Source organism: Diospyros lotus, chromosome 11 (genome assembly GCF_014633365.1).
Source record: "Diospyros lotus cultivar Yz01 chromosome 11, ASM1463336v1, whole genome shotgun sequence".
In the NCBI taxonomy this organism is placed as follows: Eukaryota; Viridiplantae; Streptophyta; class Magnoliopsida; order Ericales; family Ebenaceae; genus Diospyros; species Diospyros lotus.
In genome coordinates this window covers 860,860-886,571 of record NC_068348.1, presented here as the reverse complement: position 1 = coordinate 886,571, position 25,712 = coordinate 860,860, and the positions used below count along the sequence as shown (strand labels likewise).

The following is a 25,712-nucleotide window of genomic DNA, read 5'->3' as shown; positions in this document are numbered from 1 at the left end:
TGAGCGTAAAAATTTATAATAATTTTGTTCTTGTAATTTATAATTGTCCTTATATTTTAAAAACCATTCAAATATATAATAATTTTTGTCTCTCTCTCTTTCCCTACCCATTTCTCACAAATGCACGTGTATGCACACATTTATCAAAGAACTAACAATGGCTAGCTAGGCCCATTGAACCCGATCGACAATGGTTGGTTTAACCCAACCATCAATCTCTTTCCTTGTCTTTTTTTTTTTAGAAAAATATAAAAAAATAAAAAAGAGAAAAAAAAGATGTTAGTCGGCCCTATTATCAAATGGATGTGAACCTTAGCGTCACTCAAGTCTATTGTGGTTTCCTACCATCATTCTTTTTTTTTTTTTTTTTTAACCCAAGTTTCGAGCTTTGCCCGACTACTCTTGGGAACGGGTGGCCTTCTCCCCTGATTCGCTCGTCGGGTAAACTCGGATACGGTCACAACTTATACATACATAAAGTAGGACATTTAGTTCACATTTCTATATGAGACAAATGTCACCACAAGTATTTGATCTCTGATATCCGTGGGGGGCCCACCACCACTTTTTTTATTTTCTATAATTAGAGTGTGAGAGAGAAACAACGACAAAAGATTGAATTTAGTCATTCTATTATTTTTAATAAGAGAATTAGTCATTATCATTTTTCAACTTCGAGATTTCTTATAATTTTGTGATTTTCAACATTGATTTTCTTTGTCGGAATAATTGAACTGACCAAAGTAAACTATAAAACATCATTTTTTTAAATCTTTTCTTGAGTTGGTGCTTGAAGTTTACAATCAGTTTTTGATTTTTTTTTTCAATTAGTTAGTTTGATTTCTTTGGTCTATCAGAAAATTCAATTATCGGTTAGTTCAATTATTTGGTTCAATTGGTCGATTTAGTTATCAAATCGACTATTTGCAGATCTCTAAGGAAGAGCATAAAGTATTAGCAACTCATTTCCTCTATAATTTTAAGTACATAAGGGAAAAAAGAAGAGCCCGAAAAAAACAAGCAACAAAGTGTATGGAAGGTGTAGAAAGGCTTTTCTTTTTGCTATAAATAAAATGTAATTCTTTTTCAAAGGATTGCTTGTGGGAAGACTTAGGTTGAGTTCTCTTTCATATTTCAGTTTTAAATTCATTTGCAGTTTTATATTTTGATTATCTGTTTTAAGATTTTTGAAAATGTGTTCTTTTTGTCACTCTGAAAAATTATTTTTTAAAACATAAAACTAGAAAACACGTTTATTTTAAAATTTTGAAAAAAAAAATACTTTATGATATTTGATTCAATGAATTTGATTATTAAATAATAAAATTAACTATTTTTAATAAAATCCTACTATTAAAATAAAATAATAAATTTAATTAATGAATTGTAACATTTGAGCGAAAATTTATATTCAATATTATTATATATAATATGTGTAATACACTTAATAATATACTATATGTTATCCTATATTTTTAATTATAATATTGATATGCTATATTTATAAAATTTTAAATAACTATATAATTTTAAGATTTTTTTTCTTTTTTTTCTTTTCTTTTTCTTCCTTTATCTTCTCCGACTCCCTGCCTCTTCTCTGTCGCCAAGGACCACTGTCGGCCAGAGATTCACACGATCAGAGCCTACTAATAGAAATGCCAAGCCAAATGGGGTTAATATACACAAAAATAAGCCAGGTTTAACAGCTAGATTTTCATATATTTGAATTTTAATTTTCAGCTAAACTTGAAAAACACACTGTCAGTTGTTGCCGACCATCATGGCCAGTGATTTTCGATAGTCAATGATTAGTGGTTAATTTTGTAAAAATTTTGTTATAATTATATCCTTTTTTTGATCTTAAATATGGTTTAAATTAGATATTAATATATATTTTATGGTTATATGTAAGTTTAAATTGAAAGATGAATGAAATAAAGTTTTAAAGTAAATAATAATAATATATAATACATATACATCATTATATGCATGCATGTAATATATATATATATGTGCCATGTGTAATACATATATATAATATGTAATTTATTAATAACATTAAATTATTTTTTTTTAGGCATGAAGAATTCAAGCCCATGAAGAAATCAAGCCCATGAAGAATTCAAATCCATGAAGAATTCAAATCCATGAAGAAATCAAACCCATGAAGAAATCAAGCCCATGAAAAACTTAAAGTCCATGAAGAATTCAAATCCATGAAGAATTTAAACCCATGAAGAATTAAGGCCCAATTTGAGCAACCCATGGAAGATATTATTTGGAGAAGGCCCAAGGATTATTTTTAATCCTAATGAAGATTAAAAAACCAATTTATAGAAATCTATTTTTATTTTTTATGTGAGAGCTTTATTAGGTGTGTTTTTTAGCTAAAATCCATTTAACTATTAGGTGGATATTATAGCTAAAATCCATTTAATTTTATGAGTGCTTTATTAGGTATGTATTTTAGCTAAAATCCATTTAATATTAGGTGTGTATTATAGCTAAAATCCATTTAACTTTAAGTGTGTGAGTGCCCATTAGATATAATTATGTCTAATTGAATAATTGAAATTGTGTGGTTTGTATTGCATCTTGTGGCCTATAAATAGCTCACTTGATTGCATTTGTAAGTGTAATTATTATTTTTGAATCAAAGTTTAGTTGTTTCCTTATAATTCTCTCTTTGAGAATTGTTCTTGTTCTTTCCCATTTTTTTTAGCATTCTCTCTTGTGATCTTACTTCATTCCTTTCTTCTTTTAAATTCTTATGTTATTTATTATTACTTAATTATTCACCGCCTAAATGGCCGGTTAATCTATGCCTTTAAATTTCTGTAATTTTAATTCTTGTCATTTAATTGTTCACCGCCTAAATGGCCAGTTAGTTTATGCCTTTAAATTTCTGCAATTTTAATTCTTGTCATTTAAATTCTGTTATTTAAATTACGTCGTTTAAATTCATGTCAATTAACTTTTAAATGGAAATGAGTAGCTAAATCTAATATTGGGTTAAGGCAAGGACAGTGTCAAACGCCAATGATTCCCAAAGAAAGCTACGCTTTAAATGAGTAACGTTAATTTAAACTTCAGTATGAGTATGTTTTGATTATTGAGAAATCACTAGGTTTGGATTGGAGCGTAAGCCTAACTTAGAACTTTCATGTCACGCATGAGAGTTACTAGAACTGGAAACGCTATCATACCCAAACCCGGATGATTAATTTAGTTGTTTTGTGTATTAATTGCAATTGAATTTATGGTAGTTGCTTAAATTAGAATCCCGCATATCATGTATGGGGATTGCTTAAACTAGAACTATCATCATCTCTAATTGCATTTAATAACAAACCCTCATATCTGAAATTAAATTAATGTTGCTAATCTTTTCTGCTAAAATTTGGGAATCAACGGGTTGGCACTGAAATTGTCTTAACTCAAGTACTATCCAATTTTATATTCTCACTTTAAGTATTTATTTCAATTACTGCCTTAATTTATTTCCTAGTATCTGTTGTTTAAAAAACCATAAAAAAACTTTGTTGCCAATTTGTCCAAATGCGTGTGTACTTGTGTGTGACATTCTTTTTATTTTGCCATAAATAAATCTCTCAGTGGACGACCTGGACTCATTCAGAAAATATAAATTTAAATTTGGACTACAACTGCACTCGTACACTGACGAGTATAAACCTCACCTAAATAAAAAAAAATATATAAAATTTTTATTGTGTTTTGTTTTGTGTTTTAATTGCAGGGTGGGAGTGCAGCCAGTCAGAGGCCTTTTTCACATCGCCGACAGCCGGTGGGAATTATTGGTGTGGGTCTTCTTCTTCACTGTTGTGATATCACCGATAAGGGGATCAGGGTCATCGCCATAGTCGATGACGCGTTGTCGATAGTCGAAGGCTCCATGGTCATGAATGTTGCCTTTCGCAGTTATCGGTCGTTGATTTTCTCCTTCGATGCGTTGTCTCCAATCATAACCTCTCGAACTCCTTTGCCATGTTCAACTGACCATGGCCTTATGCATCACCATGATCGTCGGTCTTTATTCCTCTACCATGGTCGTCGTTTCTTGCCCTTGCCATGGTAGTGAATGTTGACCATTGACATCATCAAGCCATCATTGTCGGCTTCATGTGGGCATCGGCGATGGAGAATGAAGGAGAAAAGAAGAGTCGTCAACGACAGTGATGAAGGAGAAATAAGAGGAGATAGAGAGAGAGGTGAGAGATCTGTGTGCAAGATTGGGAGAAAAAGGGTTGTTTTTCGCATTTTGGGTGTTTTCAGCGTATTTTGGCTAAAAACACCTAAAATAATATTTTTTTTGGATTTTTTTTATAAATATTTTTCTTATTTTTGAAAATATGTTTTTGAAAATAACAAAATAAACGCATTTTTAGTATTTTAAAAAGTTAAAAATTAAAAATAATTTAAAAACAAGGAGGAGAATATAACCTTATTTTTTCTTACCCATATATATTATCCTCATGAATGGATGCCAAAGTTCTTATTAGTACTACCAACGATACATCAAACGTATCTTATTGGGGAAAAGCTAACCGTACAATTAACTTTTTTAGGGACAAAACACAACCTTATAATTGGTCCTCGTAGGGCACATATATGTGCTTGGTTGATCCGGATTAACAAAAACAATCGGGCACATGTTCTTGAAAAATGTGGAGTAATTGGTGGGCGGGCATGGTCCAAAATAGCAACAATATTCACTGGTGTTAAACACAGTACACGTATATATGTATTTTAACCCTATAAATAATGAAATCCATCGATGGCAGTTAGACTTCAAATGTGTGGCTTTATGAATGACTTATTACTGAGGATGTTATTGTCAAGGATAGTTTTGCCGCCGCCTTCTTAGTCCACGACTCTCTTGGAAAAATAACCCATCAGCCTAACTCCCTTGTTGTTTGGAAAATAATTTTATTTATTTTTAAAAAATAAATAATATTTTTTGCAATGCTTGATAATTTTGATAAACTACAAATGCCCAGTAAGACAAATAATCTCGCCAATGAGGAAGTGCTTACACGAAACCATAAAAATCACAAGTAGAATAAAGCATTTAGACTTAATGATGGTTTTTGAGACCGACCATCACATGCCACCTCGATAATTGGACCTTTAAAATTGAGCTTTGGACCTATTAATGTCGGACATCGGGAATGTAACCTGCAAGACAACGGAGTGACGGGGCTAGGATCCCCCAAGGTGGATTCCAACGCTCAAATTAGTAGAGTAAATGCGAGTAGTAGAAAATGTAAGAGTTGGAGAGCTCGGTTATACCTGATAAGGACATTTGTTTTTATAGGCGGGCCCTTTATGAGGTACCCGAGAAAAAACCCGAGATGGGTGGTCACGACTCCCAAGGACCCCGGATAAGTGGGAACGGGTCTTGCGGTCCAGCCCGAATTTTTGGACTTTGCACCGAATTGTTGACTTACCACGTGTTAGTCTCTCGAACAATCAACGTGGTGAGCGAGACTACTAGCGCGTAGGGGTATTCTTGTAATTTTAGGTGGTGTCACATCAGTTGCCCTCCACTCCTTGAGCTGAGCTGAAAATCATGTTAGGTCGAGGATTAGTTTAATTTCTGAGATTATTCGATTATAGATTCTCCCCAAGATGCATAAGAGTATTTTTAAGCATGAGATTAATGTTTAATAACCTCATTTATTACCTTAAGATTATAAGGGGTCTTTGGTTGGAGGGGGACATTCATTATCTTTTACTTTTAAAGGGTATTTGGTTGGAGGGCTTAATTCCTTCTATATAAGCCCTAAGGCCCCACCCCTCAATTATCACTTCAAGATAAGCTCATAATTTTTTGAGGTTAGTCTTTCCCTCCATCATTCTTTGCTTTTCTTTTTGTTTCTTCCTTTGTTTTTGTTTTTTTAAATTATTGCATCTTCCTCTTCAGCCAGGCAGAGGTCTGCCTGACCAAGCTCGGCCTCACCAGATCTTGGCGGGGCCAAGCTTCTCGGCCATGGCTGAGGCGCGACCAGGGTCGACCTGGTCTCCCTCAACCAGGGTTGGCCTGGCCAATCTCTGCCATGGTCGACCTCCCTTGGGGCACTTTCCCCACTACTTGTTTTTTTTTTAATGTAAATGTATATATATATATGCATGTTGAGGTCGGCCATGGCCGACCTTAGGCTCCTGCCCTTTTTTTTATTCATTTAATATATATTGTTAATATCAACAAAGTAAGCCACTTGACTAACCTGTTTCTTTGGCTTTTCTTTGTCGCAGATGTGGTTTGAGATTTTCCAAGCTAAGCCGCGCTTGTTGAGCTCCCTTTGGCTCATGCCCAGCTGTGGTTTTCCTTCTCTAACCTCTGCATTCCTTCTCCTGGTCAGTGATTTCTTCTTGGCTAATCTTACTAATCTTACTCGTTTTTAGCATGTCTTCTTCCTCGGATTCAAAAACCTCTAGTACTATCTCTAGTAGTGAGGAATTGCATGTCGAGTTATCTAGCCCTTCCCATGGTCCCCTTCGTAAGCCAAAAAAGCTTAGAAGGCTTGAAAGAGTTTCTCCTCATCCTTCTTCGGAGTCTCGTGTGAGTAGTGATCCCAACCTAGAGAACCTACCTAAGGATTTGACCATGGACCACTCCACCATAATCGAGAGAGAGTTGTTTCCCCTTCTCAAAAAATACCACCTCATTCTTGATGAGTATTGGTACAATGAACCTCGAGATTTAAAAGCTTACCAGGCCCCCATGGTTGTATCACCATATACGAACAAGCTCTTGCTATCGGCCTTAAGTTTCTCCTCGTGGCTGCTGTAGTTGAGGTGTTCTCTACCGTGGGGTTATGTCCCTCTTAATTGACCCCCCAATGGCTGGAGGTGCCTAGCTACCTGTTGTCAAGCTCGAGATATTGAGCCCACTGCCCAACTCTTCTTTAGGATGTTCAAGGTAATCTCCATATAGTAAAATCGAAGCTCGATTTGCCTTCTCTCCTCTCAACCAGCGTCAGTTCATAGTCGATAATCTCACATCAGTAAAATGATGGAAAAGTAGATTTTTCTTTGCTAGCATGAAGGACAAGGGTGTCAACGGGGTTCCAGTTGAGTGGGTTTTCTAGTCCTCAAAGATCCATAGTCGCGAGATCACGCAGAATGAGCTTCATAATATTCCGATCTTGAGGGAGCTAAACCCTATCAGCGCTCGGGACTTGATATATGATTGTACCTTGTACCTGGGGGGTTTATCCACTCACACTTGTTTCGAGCCCGATGTCACTCTAGGTAGTTATTTTTCCACCATTTTCATACTTTTTTGACTTGTTGTTTTTCTTGCCACTAACATCTTACCTGTGCTTTTGCAACTGAAATGGTGAGTACGACTTTCATTTGGGGAAAGAACAAACAGAGACCCGCGGAGGATGAGGGTGCCCCTACTCCTACAAAGGGAAAAGATGCCTTGGATCCCCCTCCGATCGGGGAAGGGAAGCCTAGCCACACTAGGAGGAAGACGACTTCCCAACCTCTAAGATAACTCATCCCAACACCCGAGTCTCCCCCGCACTATTCAGACCATGTTCTTGACTGGGGAGTGAAGGAAAATGATCTTAGTCGGAATAGTTAGGTGGTGAGATGCATGATTCACCACTTTGCCACCCCTACCGACCATCAAGTGCTAGCTGAACAGTCCTTGGAGGTAGTAGAAACTGCCTTGTGCAAGCATTTGGTTCAGGTAATCCCTTTTACTTTATCGGCATCTTTCAGGCTTAGCTATATTGCCCTTACCCATCTTGCTCATCATAGGTGGTAATGCTCATTTCAGACTTCTCTGGATGTTTTACCCAAGCTTCTAAGAAGACCTTGGAACTAGACACTAGGGGTGTTTGCGGTTCCGTTTGACTAGTTTTTAGCCTGTTTAAAGCGTCGAACTGTAGGTTCGGTTTTCTACCAAATCAAATCGAGTGGTTTGATTTGGTGCAAAAAATCGAACTGAACTAAACCGCAAAATGTGGTTTGGTTTCCGCGGTTTGATATTTTTTGCATTTGGTTCGGTTCGGTTCGAACCGAACTGGTTCTAAATTTATATTTTTGCTGCAAACTCACTATTTACACTAAGGAAACACAAAAATAGACCTAAAATCCATATGTGGTGAGCTCACGCATGCCATGATAACAACAAAAACAAACATACTGCCAGTAATCGAAAATGAGGATTTATTTGCAAAAATCAAAGTCTATGTAGTGGGCGTAAGTGGAGGGGGCAGGGGCATGTTAGATGTTGAGCCTTCAGTGAAGGGGAAAAGCTAACATAAAACAATCATATACTATATAGAGCACTCTGGGGGTGGGAAAGAGAAAATACAAGTCTCGTTGAAAGATTTTCCTCACAAGTCACAAGCATTTTGTGACTAAAAATATATATAATAAAACAACAGAAACAGTTGTGAGAGAGAGAGAAAGAGAGAGAGAGAGTCATGAAGGTATACCAGCAACTGAAAAATCGATTGGAAATGCTGGGGGAAGAAGGCGGCGGGCTCGGACTGCTGCGAGGCAACGCCGTGGCGGTGTCAAGAGGTGCCTATACCAGCAACCAATGAATTGACGATCAGAAATGCTAGGGTAAGAAGGCGACGGGACGGCTGCTGCAAGGCAATAGTAGCGATGTCAAGAGGTGCGTTTGTCGTTTGCTGCGACCAGAGCCTACGACGTAGAGGGGTGGGTTAGGGTCGATCGACGATCTGAGGGTCCAAGGGGAGAGAAAGACTGCGACGGGTGGGTGGGTGTGGGTTAGGGTTTGGGGGAAAGAGGAGGAATAGCCGATGTCGCCCCTTTTATATTTTATATTTTTAATTATATATTTTATATATGTTAGCGGTTCAATTTTAAACCAAACCGCCAGTCTGCCAAACCGCGAAGCGCACGGTTTGGCAGTTTTCCAAACCGAACCGAACCACCAATTCAAAAAATCGGCTGATTCGATTCGGTTCGGCCGAAAATTACGAACCGGTGGGTTTTTTGAACACTCTTACAAGACACACAGTTGCATGAGAAGGATGACTTAGTAAAGAGCTAGAGGAAGAACCTGGATGAGTTGTCCTTCGAGCGACAATCTTTGGGCCTACGCATTTAGGAGCTTGAGGAAGAGCTATCTTGGGAGAGCTTAAAGCTATCCCAGGCGAACTCAGTCATTCGTAGGTATGAGAGCAAGTATGCCGATCCCATCAAACTTCCTGAGGTGGAGGAGTTCATCTAGTAGAACTTGCAAGAGGCTTGGACAAAAGGATTTTAAGCCCATGCGATTGAGGTGTTACGAGCTCATCCGGGCTTGGACAAAAGGATTTCAAGCCCATGCGATTGAGGTGTTACGAGCTCATCCGGGCTTGGGAAAAAAGATTTCAAGTCCATGCGACTAAGGTGTTACGAGCTTATCCGAATTTGGACATGTCCAATGTTCGGTCTGTTGAAGAAATTGTGGCCGAGTTGGAAGACTCGGAGATGGCCGATGACGACGACGCTCCTCCTGATGCTTGAATTTTTTCTCTTTTTTTAACTAGGACTTTTTGTACTTCCTCCATCACCATGTATTGGACCATCTTACTTTTATATAATGCCATTCCATTTTGACTATTCATTTTTTGATTGCGAACATATGGGCTAGGACTAGTTGAACCCTGATCCATTGCATAGTTGAAGAGGGCTAATCCGACCCTTGGTTCTTCCTTAGTCGACAAATTGGAGGGGACGGTCTAGGGCTTTGGACCCTTATATTCTAACCATTCCTTCGCGAAGGAGGGTGGTGGGTTAGAATTTTTCCTTAGCCATTAGTCCACCTTTGGGGATGGCCTAGGGCTTGTGACTTTTGGATTTTAGCCACTTTCTCGCGGGGGAAAGTGTTAGGATAGAGTTTTTCCTTGGCCATTAGTCCACCTTTGGGGATGGCCTAGGGCTTGTGATCTTTGAATTTTAGCCACTCTCTCGTGGAGGAGGTTGTTGGGCTAGAGTTTTTCCTTGGCCATTAGTCTAATTTTGGGGATGGCCTAGGGCTTGTGACCTTTAGATTTTAGCCACTCTCTCGCGGAGGAGGGTGTTGAGTTAGAGTTTTTCCTTGGCCATTAGTCCACCTTTGGGGACGGCCTAGGGCTTTTGACCCTTGAATTTTTCTTTGGCTAAGTGTTGGCCTTTGTTAGATTACTATTAGATGGAGAGAATCTGAAGTCTTGCCATTAGTCGTAAAAAGAGTACAAAAGGGTTCGAGGAATTCCCCTTCTTATTGATAAAACTTCCTTAAGTTTTGCACATTCCAGGTATGCTTCAAGGGCTTGCCTTCCATGTCTTCTAGTCGATATGCCATCGAACTTGAGGATTCCACCACCCGGTACGGTCCTTCCCAATTTGGAGTTAGTTTATTCGCGTCCTGATGATGACTCACGTCGAACCATCGCAGTACAAGATCTCCTGGCATGAAACTCCTAGCGTGGACTCGTCGATTGTAGTACCTAGCAATGCACCGATTATACACAGCTTGTCGAATTCGCACCAGGTCTCGGAGCTCATCCATCAGATCCAAGTTGTACCTTAGCCCTTGCTCGCTCACTTCAAGATCGAAATGCTCCACTCGGTAGCTAGTCACCCCAATCTTGACAGAGATAAGAGCCTCCGAGCCATAGCATAATGTGAAAAGGGCATTCTCCTGTAGCCGTTCGGGGTGTGGTTCGATAGGACCATAGTATACTGGGGAGCTCATCTACCTTCTCAACCTGAGCTCGGAGTGTAACACCCCCTCTCCTAGAACTACCTGAGAAGAGGTGCTACTGGGGATAATAAAATAAACTGACTGATAACTGAATTCTGATACCAATATTGTATATAACAATTAACTGTAATAAGACTCTGAGTTAACAAAAACTGAAATCATAATTGCATCTAAGGGAAATTCCCTAAACTGGAAAATAAAATGAATCTAAACTAATCAAGCACTAGCTAACAAACTAACAACTCCCAGACATCTTTGGTCTTGAGCGGTTCCACGTACACACACTACTGGACACTGCTGCTAGGCCCCACATCTGGTACTCCCACACTAGGACCTGGAATGGTGAAGAGTACAAGGTGAGCTACAAAGCTCAGCAAGTAATAAACTGGAAAGAATAACTGAAGCTGAATCGAAGAATATCGATACTGATAAAAATACTTACTGAACTTGTACTGAGAGATATAATAATCACTGGATGGCATTTATAAGATGAAATGCACATAAGCTGTAAACTAAATGCAGGTATGCAACTTTGGCACGTAGGCCCACATAACTGTAACACATACCTGACTGATCTGAGTCCTGCAAACATAAAACTGTAAGCACATACTTTGGGCAATATGCCCCTAGCTCCCTGGTCGACATCAGACGAGCAACTCATAACTGAGATATAATTGTACTGATACTAGTGGGATCCCCGCGGACAAGCCGCCTGGCGCGCATAATGCAATGCTCATATAAGTGCTGGCACACGATATGTAGTGCTCCATATAAAGTCATGCTCAATGCTCATACAATGTGTATGCACATAATCTCACAAAATAATGTTGACCATGTCATAATGAACTGCTAAACATGGTATATGATTTTTTTACTAGAAATATTGAGATTCCAATATTCTGAAATTTCTGAGTGTAGGCATGGCATATTGGATTTTATCATATCTTGGCATAAAAATTCAATATTTGAATAATTGAATATTCATATTAAATTTGATACTTGAATCAAGAATTTATTGGAAGCTATTTGGATGCCATTTGATACTATTCGGATGATTGAGAAAGCAAAAGGAAGCAATGTGAATGAAAAAAAACAGCTCATTCGAATGAAAAAAAGGATTTCAGCAAGCTCATTCGAATGGCAGAAAGCTCATTCGAATGACAGAGACTCATTCGAATGACAGAAGGCTCATTCGAATGATAGATGATAATCAAAGGCTATTCGGATCTGATCTGGGACTCATTCGAATGACTCTAAAATTCATTCGAATGAATTTTGAAAATTTCCAACATTTGAACTGGCAAAACTCGACTCATTCGAATGCAACAGTAACCTTATTCGAATTAATTTGAAGATCATTCGAATGACATGAAGGCTCATTCGAATGTTAAGCTATACAGAACAACAACTTACTCACATTTTCAAGGGCTCATTCGAATGACAATAAGGCTCATTCGAATGACAGTCTAAAAACCTCAAAAATTCATACGAATGATACGATATCTCAAGACTCATTCGAATGACAAGGAACTCATTCGAATGACTAATACATTATAAGGGAAAAACATCACGATAACACTGAAACTTATTCGGATATCACTGAACTCATTCGAATGATAAAGAGGCTCATTCGAATGACTGGAAACTTATCAGATATAAAACTTGCGATAATAGAGATCGTATCTTGAATCAAAACTTAGCTTTACTACACCATTCCAAAAGAAATCTTGGGAGAACAATCCCAATTGATAAATAAACAACTTGAGAGATGATTACTGATCATAACTAATGAAACATTGCATGCATGAACTGGATGATACTCATTGTACGCATGTAAATACATATATAAACATGCACTGAACTGAAATAACTCACTGTAACGCACATATATATTTATATACATGCACTGGAACTGATATTAATATGAAACTCAATGAAGAACTTGAATAAACTGAGAACGAACTAACTTCAATCTGTAATGAAAGGAATTACAGATAGGATACTTGCCTTATGATCTTCTTGATCGACTTAATGATCTCACGAGAGCCTCCTATGCAAGACTTGAACTCACTGCTCGTGCCTATATATATATATATACACACTGACTGTAACATAAATCTGAGGAGTTAACCGAAAAGACTTGAATGAACTGATAACAAACGCTATACTAACTCCCGCAAGAAAGGATTTACAGGGAGAAGAACTTGCCTTTTGATCGATCGGATCGAACAATTGAATGGGAAATCTAAACACTGCAATGCTTCTCAGACACTCTGTTCTTCACAATTTTTCTCTCTTTCAGCGGCGTGAAGAAACTAATGCTATGGCATGAATATTTATCAAGGCATGGGACGCCCTAAAAGCCATCTCTCAATCTCCTAATATAATTTGGAGACTTCTAAGCCCAAGCCCTCTCGCATCTGGACTCCCAATCTCATAATAAACCTTAGTAGTTAATTAAATTCTAATAACAATTCCTTAATGACACCCATGTCCTTGCATTTAATTCCTACAATAATTAAATATAATTAAATGCTATTTTCTCAATTAAAATCTCTAAATTGCCATATTAACAATTAATTGGCAAAAGCCTCTCAAACAATACTATTTAAGAAATTCAATAATTTCTAAATAAAATCTAAACCCTCTAATGGGTCGTTACACGGAGTCCTTGTAGAATGGTCCTGTTTGTTAGCTCCACCTGCCCATTAACTTGAGGATGGGTCACCGAGGTAAAATGCTGCTTAATCCCCAACTCGCGGCACCATTCTTGCACCGATCGATCCTCGAATTGGGTGCCGTTATCCGTTATTATCACCTTTGGAATATCGAACTAGTAGATGATGGATTTCTAAAGAAATTATTTTACCCTCTGGCTAGTAATAGTTGCCACAAGCTCGGCCTTCACCCACTTAGTAAAGTAGTCGATGGGTGTTATCAAGTACTTATTTTGTCTAGCCGTCAGCAGAAAGGGTCCGAGGATATCGACCCCCACCTGGTGAATAGGCAAGGTGAAGCCAGGTGGGTAAGTTCAGCTGCCGGGGTGTGAACTAGGTTGGAAGTTCTTTGGTATCTCTCACAAGTCCGGACCAACTGTACAACATCGCTCATCATTGTTAGCCAGTAGTACCATTGCCGAAGTGCTTTTTGGGAAAGAGACTGAGCTCCAATCTGACTGTCGCAAATTCCCTCGTGGATCTCCCTTAAGATATAGTCAGCCTCGACGAGCCCAACACACCTCAGCAGCGGCTGGGTGAAGGATTTCTTGTAGAGGTCTAGCTTAACCAGTAGAAACTTGGTGGCCTGGCACTTGAGCTTCCGGTTCTCTTGTTCCTCCTCTAGTAGCCATCATTTGTTTAGATGTGCTACGATGGGTGTAATATCCCATATTACATGGTATTGGAAAATAAAGAAATTTTAGTGATTTTAAAGGACCTCGGGTGGTCTGGGGAGGCCAAAAGTTGATTTTGAGTAATTAATTAATAAAATTTATTAAATCGATGATAAGGAGTGTCTCAGAACTTCGATGTCTAGGGAAGAGGGCATGAGATTGGTGAGGGTCTCGAGATGAGGTTAATAATGCTGGAAACAGTCCGATTGAGAATAATTTTTGAAATAAATTATATATAAATCCGAATGAGTGTCAGTACCAAATGATAGTAGGGGATTTCTGAAAAGTTGAGGGGACTCTAGGGGTCGTTCGATTTTGCGAGTAAGACAATCCTGATGTATTTTCGGGTGGAATAAAGGTCTCGTGCAGGCGCAGAAACTAAAATCGATATTCCCAAATAAATGTCAGTAATTAATTTTTGTTAAATCAAGATTTTGGGTGGCTTGATGATAATTGAATTAAGGTTTGAAATATACCCCATGGAGACTTCCAAAGAAACTCGAAATCATCTTAAACTAAGAAATTAATACACACTTACAACCAAAGGAGAGAAACCATTATACCAAGAATGATTTCAACACAATGGAAAAGACAACATCTTGCATCAAATGAAAAAATAGAGAAAATAAACTTGCACAAAATAGGATTTAAAGTGCAAGTAGAACTTGCCTTAGGGATGCTTGCACTAAAAGAAGAAAACATCTAGTTGCAACCTTTTACTTCAATCCTCAATCCAAGAATAATGGAAGAAGAAGAAGAAAAATGAAGAAAGGAGGAAGAAGAAAAAGTTGCTCGGGAATGCAAGAAGAGAGAACAATGAGAAGAAAAATCAAGGGGGCAAGGAAAAGCAAGGAGGATGGCCTTGCCGTCCACCCCCACTTGCCCCCAACAACCCATCCCTCTCTCTCTCTCTTTCCCATTTTACCCTCACTTACAACACACACAACCCACAATATCTAAACCCATTTTTCTTATTTCCTTCTTATTTTCTTTATATCATCATTTATGAATTTTCACCATCACCCTTAGCTTTTTCTCTCTTTCAATATATTCATGAAACCTAAAATGGTCATTTTCCTTCTTTTTCATTTCTTTCACATTTTCTTTATCCCATTCAGTTGTGAAATACCCACATTATCCTTACCTCTTTTTCACACACAACATAAACATAAACCCTCTTTAAACTTTTCATATACCATTTCAACTTTTATTAAATAAATACACAACTTTATATACATGAGTCCAAGGCCCATTTCATTAGCCCAACTCAAAGGGTCTTAACATATCCTTAAACCCAATCGACTTCACAACATTACAACCATTAAAATATACAAAATCTCTTCTTGGGCTCAACCCAAGTTTCCAAAGCCCAATCCATTAATCTAAACACATCACATATGAGCAAAACCCATTTATGCCATTCTATTTTAATTTAAAACATAATTTTTACCAATGAGCTCAAGCCCAACCCATCAACTAAATACACAACACATTACTATATGGCTTAGGCCCAAATAAGCAACCCAAACCCAATTAGGCCCACACACCTTGACTTGTCAACATTTCTAGACCCTAGACTTATCTACTACACTTAATCTCCCATTGACTTTTCAACTTTACTTTTCTTTAATCATTTCACATAATTTTCATGAATTAACATTTCAAAAATTTGTAATTTTATAAACACATAAAATATTTTGGCCCATTTAATTTGAACAATGCCCAAAACACATCACACATAATAAAATCACATTTCTCGTAAAATCCTAGACCAATTAACGGGTCGTTACAGGAAAAATGGAGAAAAATTCCAGAAAATTGGGAAAAAGTTTTGAAAATTATTTTGACACTCATGGAGTATACCGGAAGCTCAAAAATAGAGATTTGGGAACGAATTGGTAGCCAAAAAGGCAACGCCAATGTAGGCGATTGGCCAAATTTCTCCACCAGAATGACTGAGGTAAATTTATTTAATTCTCTTCGAGTTAATAGCATTATGTGGAATAATGTGAATTGTGAAGTGTTGGTTGGAATAAACTCTAGGTCGGGGTTGTCTGAAAATCTATTGATGGATGGTTTTGCAGTGTATGGCGAAGTTGAGAGCATTGGTTAATGTCTGATGTTAATGGAGTTGGGTTTTTTGTGGTTGCATCTAGGGTCAACCAGGGAGGTCGTGGTCCTAGAAGAGTTCAAGGCTCAAGCTAGAGTTCGTGCCGAGGCAGAGATGAAGTTCGAACCAGGAAAGGGATGACCCCAAGTGGTGGGGTTTTGCTTGCAATTGTAAGTACTTATTTATGAATTGCTTGAAGTGGTCACATTTGCATGATATGTGTTCTAGTGTACCTATGGTCATATAGAGGACTAGTGTTACGGGAATGGTCAATGCCTTAATCTATGGAGATTATAAGGGTATGGAAGACTACCCATTTGCATTACATGCTCTTTTATTCTTCATTTACTTATGCATTGCACCCTTATTGAATTTTTATGACTCATGAGGTTTTACCTCATGTTGTAAATAACATTATAACACTATTTTTAACAAAAAAAAAAAAAAAATTCTAGACTACATTTTAATTTAGATCTTTGAAATGGAGTGTGTTTGATGCATTGACATATTCTTTTAATTTTGAATTTTATGTTTTTTTTATGATTTTTGATATTTCATGAATTGTTTTAATTTTGTTAGACATGTATTAATTCTTGAACTTCACTTATTATGTTTTTTACATTTTTCTAATTGTTAAGCTATAATTTGGATGATTTAAGCTACATAGTAGTTTAATTATGGTTCAAGACACAATCAAAGCATAGTTGAGAATTTGATTTAGAAAACATTTCCCCAGCTACCCAAACCAACATATCCCCCTTCTATTCAGCTTCAATTATGGTTCATCTAGTGAAATCAATTCTTCATGTATTATTTTTTATCAATTACCTAACATATCCCCCTTCTATTCAGCTTAAATTCGATCTGCAAGCTAACTCCTAAAATATTTCATTTTGAATGTATGTTTTGTTTTCTTAAAGAGCGTAGTTTTTCAAATATGAAAACTTGGTCGGGCTTGAGTAACAACACTACATTATGGTGGTTCAGAAAGTACCAATCTATCATATTATTGACTTAAAAAGCTTTAGCATACATTAAAAACATGGCAATCTGAGAGCACAAAAACCCAAGTTTAGAGCTTTAGCATATATTAAAAAGATGGCAATCTGAGAACACAACACCCAAGCATCTTTATCACAAATTCACAAGTACATGCAAAGGAAAGGAAAATGATACATTGGCGTCAAATTGAAACTACACAAACATGCAAGTACCCGAAATAAAGAGGAAAAAATCTCATCAACCAAGCAGATCAATTGCTTCAAGTTCTGGAAAACAATATGGTGATTCATGGATGCTAGGAGATTCCTCAATATGAAGACTCCTTCCATCCACCATGGTTTTCCTCTTCCGTAGTCAACTCCTGAATAGGTAACAGATCTAAGGTAAGCCATGTATACACACACAAACACACACTAAAATGTATAAAATGCTAATGAAGGGAATCAAACACATGCAAAGATTGATTCAAACTGAAGATCACATATTAGAAACTGACCTCAGGGGTGAAATTGAGCCCAACTCTAATTTCGCCACAATATTCTTCACTTTTAACCACATTGTATGATGTTGTAGGGATGCTTCCTTCTGTAAACACTGGCTCAAGTGGAATTCTGTAGGTACCATATTCAAGGGAAGTCTCAAAAAACCTAAATTGATGTTATGCGTTGCATTTGGATACACAAGCACATAAATTATTTTCATTGCAGGTTGGGTTTTTTTTTTCTTTTTTATAAATTAATTATGGGATCTGAAAGAAGTACACCTGTTTTGGTTTTGTTTGTGCAAGAACTATGTCGTGGAGGGTTTGTAGGCCTTTGTGCAAAAACTGTAGTACTGTTCGTATTGTGGGATTGTGGACGTGGGTTTGTTAAGATCGAATCACGCTAAATTTATGTATCATTTTTCTCCTAATTTTTGTGTGTGATCTGATCCTGCAAAAATAATGCAGAGGTTCAGTATGCAAACTAAATCTTCAAGACTCCAAGCTAACAAAACTGGTATCTCATTCTTATATCATGGTTTAGAGGAGCTGCAACTTCCAAAGCGCAGATTGGTTATTTAGTTAACTAGTAATTAATCGAACCAGTTTAAGATGCATAACTTAGTTCATTACAGAAGATACTCACATTGCCTTGCCCACAAAATCATCTTCTGAACCACTATCACTGTCCATAATTTTGATCGAAAGTTCTGAAGTGCCATCTGATAGGGTGAACAAAAAGGTCTCATTCCATTCCGGCTCACACCCATGTCCTGCATTAGCCATTTGTATGGGTGAAACTCAATATTAGAAGAAACATGGGACTCGATACAATGCATCCCGTATTGCTCTGAATGAATTATATAGTTGTCGTACAAAGTTATATATAGAGAGAGTGTACAAGACATAAATATAAGCATATGTATAATTAAGAATTGAACTCAATAATATCATAAAGGGTGTTGAGTCCAATTCAATTTTGATCTGATATTAATCTTACACACAACTATATCAATTATTTCAGTTCAAAACCAAGATCAAGATCAAGTTGGTCAACTACCACTTCAAAGATGCAAATTCGGTAGCATGGAATTCAAACTGGCATTTGAAAATAGCGATCATGTCAACCTAATTTAACAGAACAAAAGATGATCTTCCTAGCAATTCCAAAACGCAGATTTATACATCAAAACATCAGCTGAGCTAAAAATAACGTTCAAGCTACATGTCCTTCGAATTCTTCCAGTTTCTCGGCAGCCAAACAGACTGCAATTGGAAAATCACTCAAAACAACAAAGTCGATCATTCGATCGCCAGCGATCTGGATGACAAAAAGGCGAATTTCAAAGGATTCTTACAGAGAAAATCAGTGCTTTCCAGACCCTTGGCGCCGACCAGAAGCACTTCGAGCTTTCCCCATGGCATTTTCCGGCCAAAAGAGAGAGAAAAAGTGGTAGATTCCTCAGAAGAAAACACTCGACCCCGGTTCAATTAAACTGGGACGAGTTATTTGTACCCCTTAGTTTGGGCCGATCCGGATTGATCTGACCCGAGGTGACCCGACTTCCAAGCCGACAATAAAACTTAGGGAAATTCTATTCGCAGCGAGCATTTTATTCTTTGCAACTATTTTTTAATATACCTAAACTACCATCAAATAAAAATTCAATTTTTACCCTTATCTTCAATACTCAACCACCACCTGACATGCCGTCTTTCGCCGGTGAAATTCTGTAATTTCTTCTTCACCAGTAGCTCATATTTCAAGCAAATCTATTTTCTCCTCAAATCTCTCATCCCTCTCATTTCAGACTCATTTTCAAACCCACACCCATACTAATCCATTTTCTCTCAAATCCATATCAGCGACTCATCCATTTATGATCGATCATGGATTACTACACTAAAATATTGACAAAGAACTGAGAAGAGTTTGAGAAAGAACAGAACAATTATTTAGAAAAAGAATATTACGCACATGTAAGTAATCTATAAATGTGTGTTAATAAAATATGTGTTTGTGTTTGTAAGAGTGTAATATGTGTTGTGTTGTGTTTATAACAACATGCTATATTGAAAATGGAATCCGTTGGAAAATGGATTAAGAAGTGTTTGTGTTTATAACACTTCTTAATAATAGATTAAGTGGCGAGCCTTCCCGAATGCGGGAGTTGGGGGAATGCCAGCCTTCGAGGAAGGTTAGACTTCCCGAACGCCAGCGTTCGGGATGTCTAGCCTTCCCTGAACCCCGGCCTTCGAAAGTCTCCTCGACCCTAGCGTTTGGAAAAGTTGGGACTTCCCGAATGTTTCTGGAAATATGGTTTTTTCATTTTCAAATTACAGTTACAATCTTTATTTTATTTTATTGATTTTTTTTATAGGAATCGAATTGTCCAATCCAGCAATTTGATGTTATTGAACAATTTACTATTAATCAAGTATGATAGATTTTTAATAATTTTGTTTGAAATATATAATTATAGAAAAAAATATATCTAAATGTTTTTTTGTTGTATTAGCTATTTGATACTAGAGAAGCACTCATTGGATGGACTAAGAAAATTGGAAAAGAAAATGGAATTGTGATTGTGATCAAGAGTTTAGAATCTGGGGGTCTTAGAAAAAAACCTAGAGTTCGTCTTGCTTGTGAACGTAATGGAAAGTATAGACCATCGAAAAGGAAAGAAGAAACAATAGGAGAATTAAAACGCAAGAACACAGGTTCAAAAAAATGTGATTGTCCGTTTGAATTACTTGGTATGAAATTTGAGCAGTGGGAGTTGAAAGTTGCGTGTGGACTGCACAACCATGCACTAGTAGTTCAACTGGAGGGTCATTCATATGTAGGGAGACTTACAGAAAAAGAGAAAGTAATTTTAAAAACAATGTCTGAGAATCTCGTCAAATCTAGAAATATTTTGATGAGCCTAAAGGCAAAGGATGAAAATAATGTTACTATTATCAAAACTATATATAATGCGCGTCAAAGATACAAACTTATTGAGAAAGGTGGTAGATCACAAATGCAACAGTTGATGAAGAAATTAAGAGAATATAATTATGTGGAGTGACATAGAAGCGATGGATCAACAGATTGTATTGTAGACTTGTTTTGGGCGCATCCGATGTCTATAAATTTATTAAAAGTATTTTCACATGTCTTAATAATGGACTGTACATACAAAACTAACAGGTATATGTATCCACTTCTTGAGATTGTTGGTGTGACATCCACTGAGTTAACTTTTCTTGTTGCATTTGTATTTATGAACCATGAATACGAGGATAACTACACATGGGCTATGGAGAGATTAAAGAATGTGACAGGATCTAATACATTTCCAAGAGTAGTTGTCATTGATAGAGAATTAGCATTGATGAATGAAATACATAAAGTCTTTCCAAGTACGACGACCATATTATGTAGGTGGCATATATCAAAAAATGTACTTGCTAAGTGTAAGAAATTTTTTAATAGAAATGAGACATAGGAGAAGTTTATGTTACAGTAGAATCTTCTTGTTTTTGCCTCTACTAAGATTGAGTATGAACGTCTGCTTTGTGACTTAATGGTTGAGTATCATGCATATGAAGAAGCACTTGATTATGTGAGAAAGACATGGCTAAATGATTATAAAGAAAAATTTATTGCAGCGTGGACAAATAAAGTATTACATTTTGGCAATGTTACTACTAACAGACATTCTTTAGTAAACTCAAATGTTATTGTTATTATTTTTATTATAATATTTTTAATTAATCTCTTATTAATCTAATATTGCTTATGCTTTTATTCAAAGGGCTGAGAGTGCACATGCGAAGCTGAAGAGATATTTGGGATCATCTCAAGGTGACTTTGAGTCATCATGGAAAATTATCAATTCTCTTATTGAGTTACAACATGCCGAGATCAATGGGTCTTTTGAGAAAAGTTTAATGTTGGTATAACATAATTTCAGGCAAAATTTTTTTAGAGAATTGAGAGGTATTATATTAAGAAATGTAATGAATATGGTGTTAAAGCAAACACAGATAGCTCAAAAAATTGGGGTGGATAAGGTTGCATATGGATGTGTGATAAGAAGCACACATGGTTTACCTTGTGCACATGAAATTGCAGAATTAATGATGGAGGGACGACCGATTCCTTTATCATCTGTGTATCCTTATTGGACAAAATTAGATTTAGTGCAGACTGTTGATGTGTGCTCAGTGTTAACTATTGATCAAGAGTTAGAAAGTATATATAATATATTTTAGTCAGAACCAGCAGGAGATAAAATCGTATTAAAACAGAAGTTGAGAGAATTAATAGATCCAGCTACGACTTCATTGATCCCACCAAGTGTGAAAGTTCGGATAAAAGGTAAGCCATCATTAAAGAATAAAATTCAGGTTGATACATCCACTCGACGTGATCCATCATATTTTGAAATAGTACAGTCTATTCATGATAGTACATGTAAGCACCGCTGCCTGGATATCCCAACCACCCGAACTACCCGAACAGGAGCCCCTACGAAAGGGAAAAAGAATGAACACAAGTCAAAGCCACCCTGGCATGCATACACAAAAATAAGAACAACGGAAGCGAAGCTAAACACATGCATACGCTACGGGTACCTCGCTAACATAGCGGTTACATGATAAATAAATAAACACAGACTCTTGTGCCGACATACACGAGATTCGAGAAAAGACTTGGGACAGTACAAAATAATAGAATAAATCCTACTCAGACATCAGAGTTGAAAGGGATTGACGAGACTACCTGTACAACATACCGACTCTGCCGCTAAAAGATGACTCCCTTGCCATGGCCCACGCTGCCACTACCTGGAATGATAGAAAACAAGGTGAGTCGAGAGACTCAACAAGCATAAGAAAAGAAAGGCTGAAGGTTGAATATATCCAGAACACTCTCCCTAGTATAAACCCCCAGGTACACACAAGCCATGAGACGCTACAACACAATAGCATAACATAATAAAAGCATATACTGGTCCTTGGGGCCCACACAAAACACACGGCACCCAAGTTCCATACCAACCTGCCGCTGCCCTGAAAGGCAACATATATCTCCAACAAACCTGCGCGTGCTGTCCCGGGTTGGCACTCCCGTCACCCGTCCATGTTGGTACTCCCGACACTCGAGCCATAGGCTTTCTCGGAACGGTACTCCCGTCCGAGAACTACATACTACCAGTAGCCATGCAATGCACATAAAAATGCAATGGCATAGTGAGCATCAACGTGATACACTAGCGCCCATACATCCAGGCATCAGGCCATGCTCTGCCCACATAGTAAACCACACGCGATGCATATGCTCGTGCTGGATATAACCTGACCAAGCTAGCATGTCCGTGTCCAATCATACTCAATAAATGAATATCCCAACATGCAACCCATACCCATGTGCATATCAAATCATGAACAGTAATATAATAAATCTAAATGTGCAGAAAATCACAAACTGGTAGAGCTAGTCAGTAGTGCCCGGCATCGGTCAATGGCCAGTGACTAGGAGTGTCCACCCGACGGTCCACTTCAGGGCCGTACAATAGTCTACCCCAACGTCACCAACAACCGACCCCTGCTCCACTGCTCGATAGCTCTAACCGAATCATAAATAAATTCGAGAAAAACCGTAAATAAACCCGTACGTTTAGGAACTTAGTCCCCAAACTGGGTTCGGCATCATTCCAAAAGGAATGGGGGCAGTACAAACCCCTGTAGGCTCACAACAAATAAAACTCTAAAAGCCCTGGATTTAATTTAAATTAAGCCCAATGAATAATAATTCAACAAATAAGGCTAGGTGCTGAATTAAAGTAAGGGAGGTGATAAAATACAAGAAATCACTGGGTCTTTCACGAGAATTGAAGAACACGGGAAGAGGGTTGAGAGCTTGCCTTTACATGGCCGTTTCTTGCATTTCTTGCACTCTCGTTGCGGAATAAAACGTTTAATAGCGATTAATAAAATCGTGGCTCACATTAATTAAATCTAACCGTGTAATATAAATAATTTAACCATCTAAAATCCCATGTAGGCACACCGTAAATAAAATCCCAATAAGTCTCATATTTATTTTAAATTAAATAACGCCAATAACATCCTCAATTTATATATACAATTAATACGTGATACCGAAACGAGTTAAGGGAAGACAAGGGGTTCATAAAATGAAAGGAGATCGCAAAAGTAAAAGAAGCTTGCCTCTTTTAAGCTAATTACAGCATTCCCACGCTTGAACACCACCAAATTAATACACCCTGTAAATTAATATATACTCCAAAAATTAATAAAATTGGACCCAAAACAAAATTCTAACCGTACAGAATATTTATTACATATTTATTTACTCACCGGAATAATTAAACCGCGATTAAACTTCATTTAATCTCAGATTTCTCCCCAAAAAATGGCCTTGCGCGCTGCTTCTTCCTCCCTTTAATTCCTCTCTATTTGCTCGTTCGAATTAGGTCGAAATTGGCCTTTAAATTGAAGCAAAACGGAGGCTTCAAATGGGAGGCCCAAAGCGCGCCACGTGGCGTGCCCAGCAGCCGAGCATGGCTGTCACCGCCTTGCCCAAAATGACGCCATTTTGGGCAAAGGTTTTGGCTGAAAAATCAACCAAAATCCTCCAGCGCGCGCGCACACCCGCGGGGGCTCTAACCCACAACCTTACCTAGCACATGCGCACTCGCGACCGCCCGCGCTAGCCAACTCCTTTAACGTTTAAACGTCCCCCATTATATTTAAGGTGACTTCCAGCCACTTTTCAAATTTTGCACCAGCACCCCTAAACTTTCAAAAATTATCACATGCACCCGAACTTCCATTTCCTTCTTATTTCACTTTCACCCCATAATTTTCAAAAATCTTATAATTCAATTTATTTTATTATTTTCCTAAATACTCCCCAAATAATAATTATCTTCTTTAAACAATAATACTCAATAATCACCAAAAATACAAATTAAATCATTATTTCCTCATTTCCATAAATACTCTTAATTAAATTAATTAAATACCTAAATTTCTTATTTTCCTCAAATGCAGAAATTGATATATATATATATTTTTTCATTTCCAAAATTTTGAGATACTACAATTCTCCCCTCCTTAATAGAATTTCGTCCTCGAAATTCGCATTCAGTCCATGTCCTTAAGATACGCTTACACCGCTCGTGAATTACCCAACATATTCTCCAGGACATTCCATATCATCATTTTCTAGTATTCCCACAAGACTAAACTATTACGTATCCTACTTGACTTACTACACCAGCACAACTCCCTAATCGATCACCTCTATTGGATCACGTTATGGCCACTAATACATTCACTAGCTCAAGGAACACCATCAATCATATTACCTGCAACCACAAGGTTCACCTATTACAATGTCATTGTCCAACCGTTCCTCAAAGCTATCTTGGGTTCTCATCACACTTCCTTTTGATACTATCATGACCACATATCAATCTTAATAATAAACCGATTCATAGCACAAAGCCCAAAACAAATGCAGCTAACTTTGATATACAACCGGTAGCGACAAGAGTAGAGCCATCCTCTTACATGTCGAGAGGCTAGTACTCGGTAACGTGACCGATACTTGCTACGTACTTACAAAGCATGGGAACATGGAAATGATACCACATACTCAATCAATAATTTAACAACAATATCCGTAGGCTGAGTTTTTTCCAACTGATTCTTAATAGGGTACACAGCATTTTCTCAGTAGTATTTTCTCCCAAAATGTGTTGTGTATGCTCGAGGTCCCGCCAATACATATGGGTAGTCGTTTAATCAGGACTATCAAGAAATAAACGTTCTCCACTTAATATATCTCAAGATCTAGAATGTCAACAGATCTCCCCTCCTAAGGAGTCGGCATACCCAATTATGACTTATTCGGTGACCACCAATCCTTAGCCTGGTCCTGCTGCTGATCTTAACTTCAAATAGC

General features: G+C 37.5%; 1 protein-coding gene across 1 annotated transcript; it reads right to left on the bottom strand.

Annotated features, from left to right (window-relative positions):
• Positions 1-17,352: 17,352 nt before the first annotated feature.
• LOC127813423 (elicitor-responsive protein 3-like) lies at positions 17,353-18,514 on the bottom strand. The gene is made up of 3 exons (XM_052354384.1): positions 18,375-18,514; positions 17,744-17,858; positions 17,353-17,608 (listed from the first exon to the last, which is right to left on the bottom strand). Exons 1-3 carry the CDS (start codon positions 18,512-18,514, stop codon positions 17,555-17,557), a joined length of 309 nt encoding a protein of 102 aa, XP_052210344.1. The 3' UTR covers positions 17,353-17,554.
• Positions 18,515-25,712: the final 7,198 nt, after the last annotated feature.

Bases quoted from the DNA above. Each gene is read 5' to 3' on its own strand.
- LOC127813423 (XM_052354384.1), bottom strand. From the start codon at position 18,514: ATGGCTAATGCAGGACATGGGTGTGAGCCGGAATGGAATGAGACCTTT. The intron at 17,859-18,374 runs GTGAGTATCTTC...TGGTACCTACAG, and splicing joins GATTTTGTGGGCAAGGCAAT to AATTCCACTTGAGCCAGTGT. The intron at 17,609-17,743 runs GTCAGTTTCTAA...TTACCTATTCAG, and splicing joins GGCTCAATTTCACCCCTGAG to GAGTTGACTACGGAAGAGGA.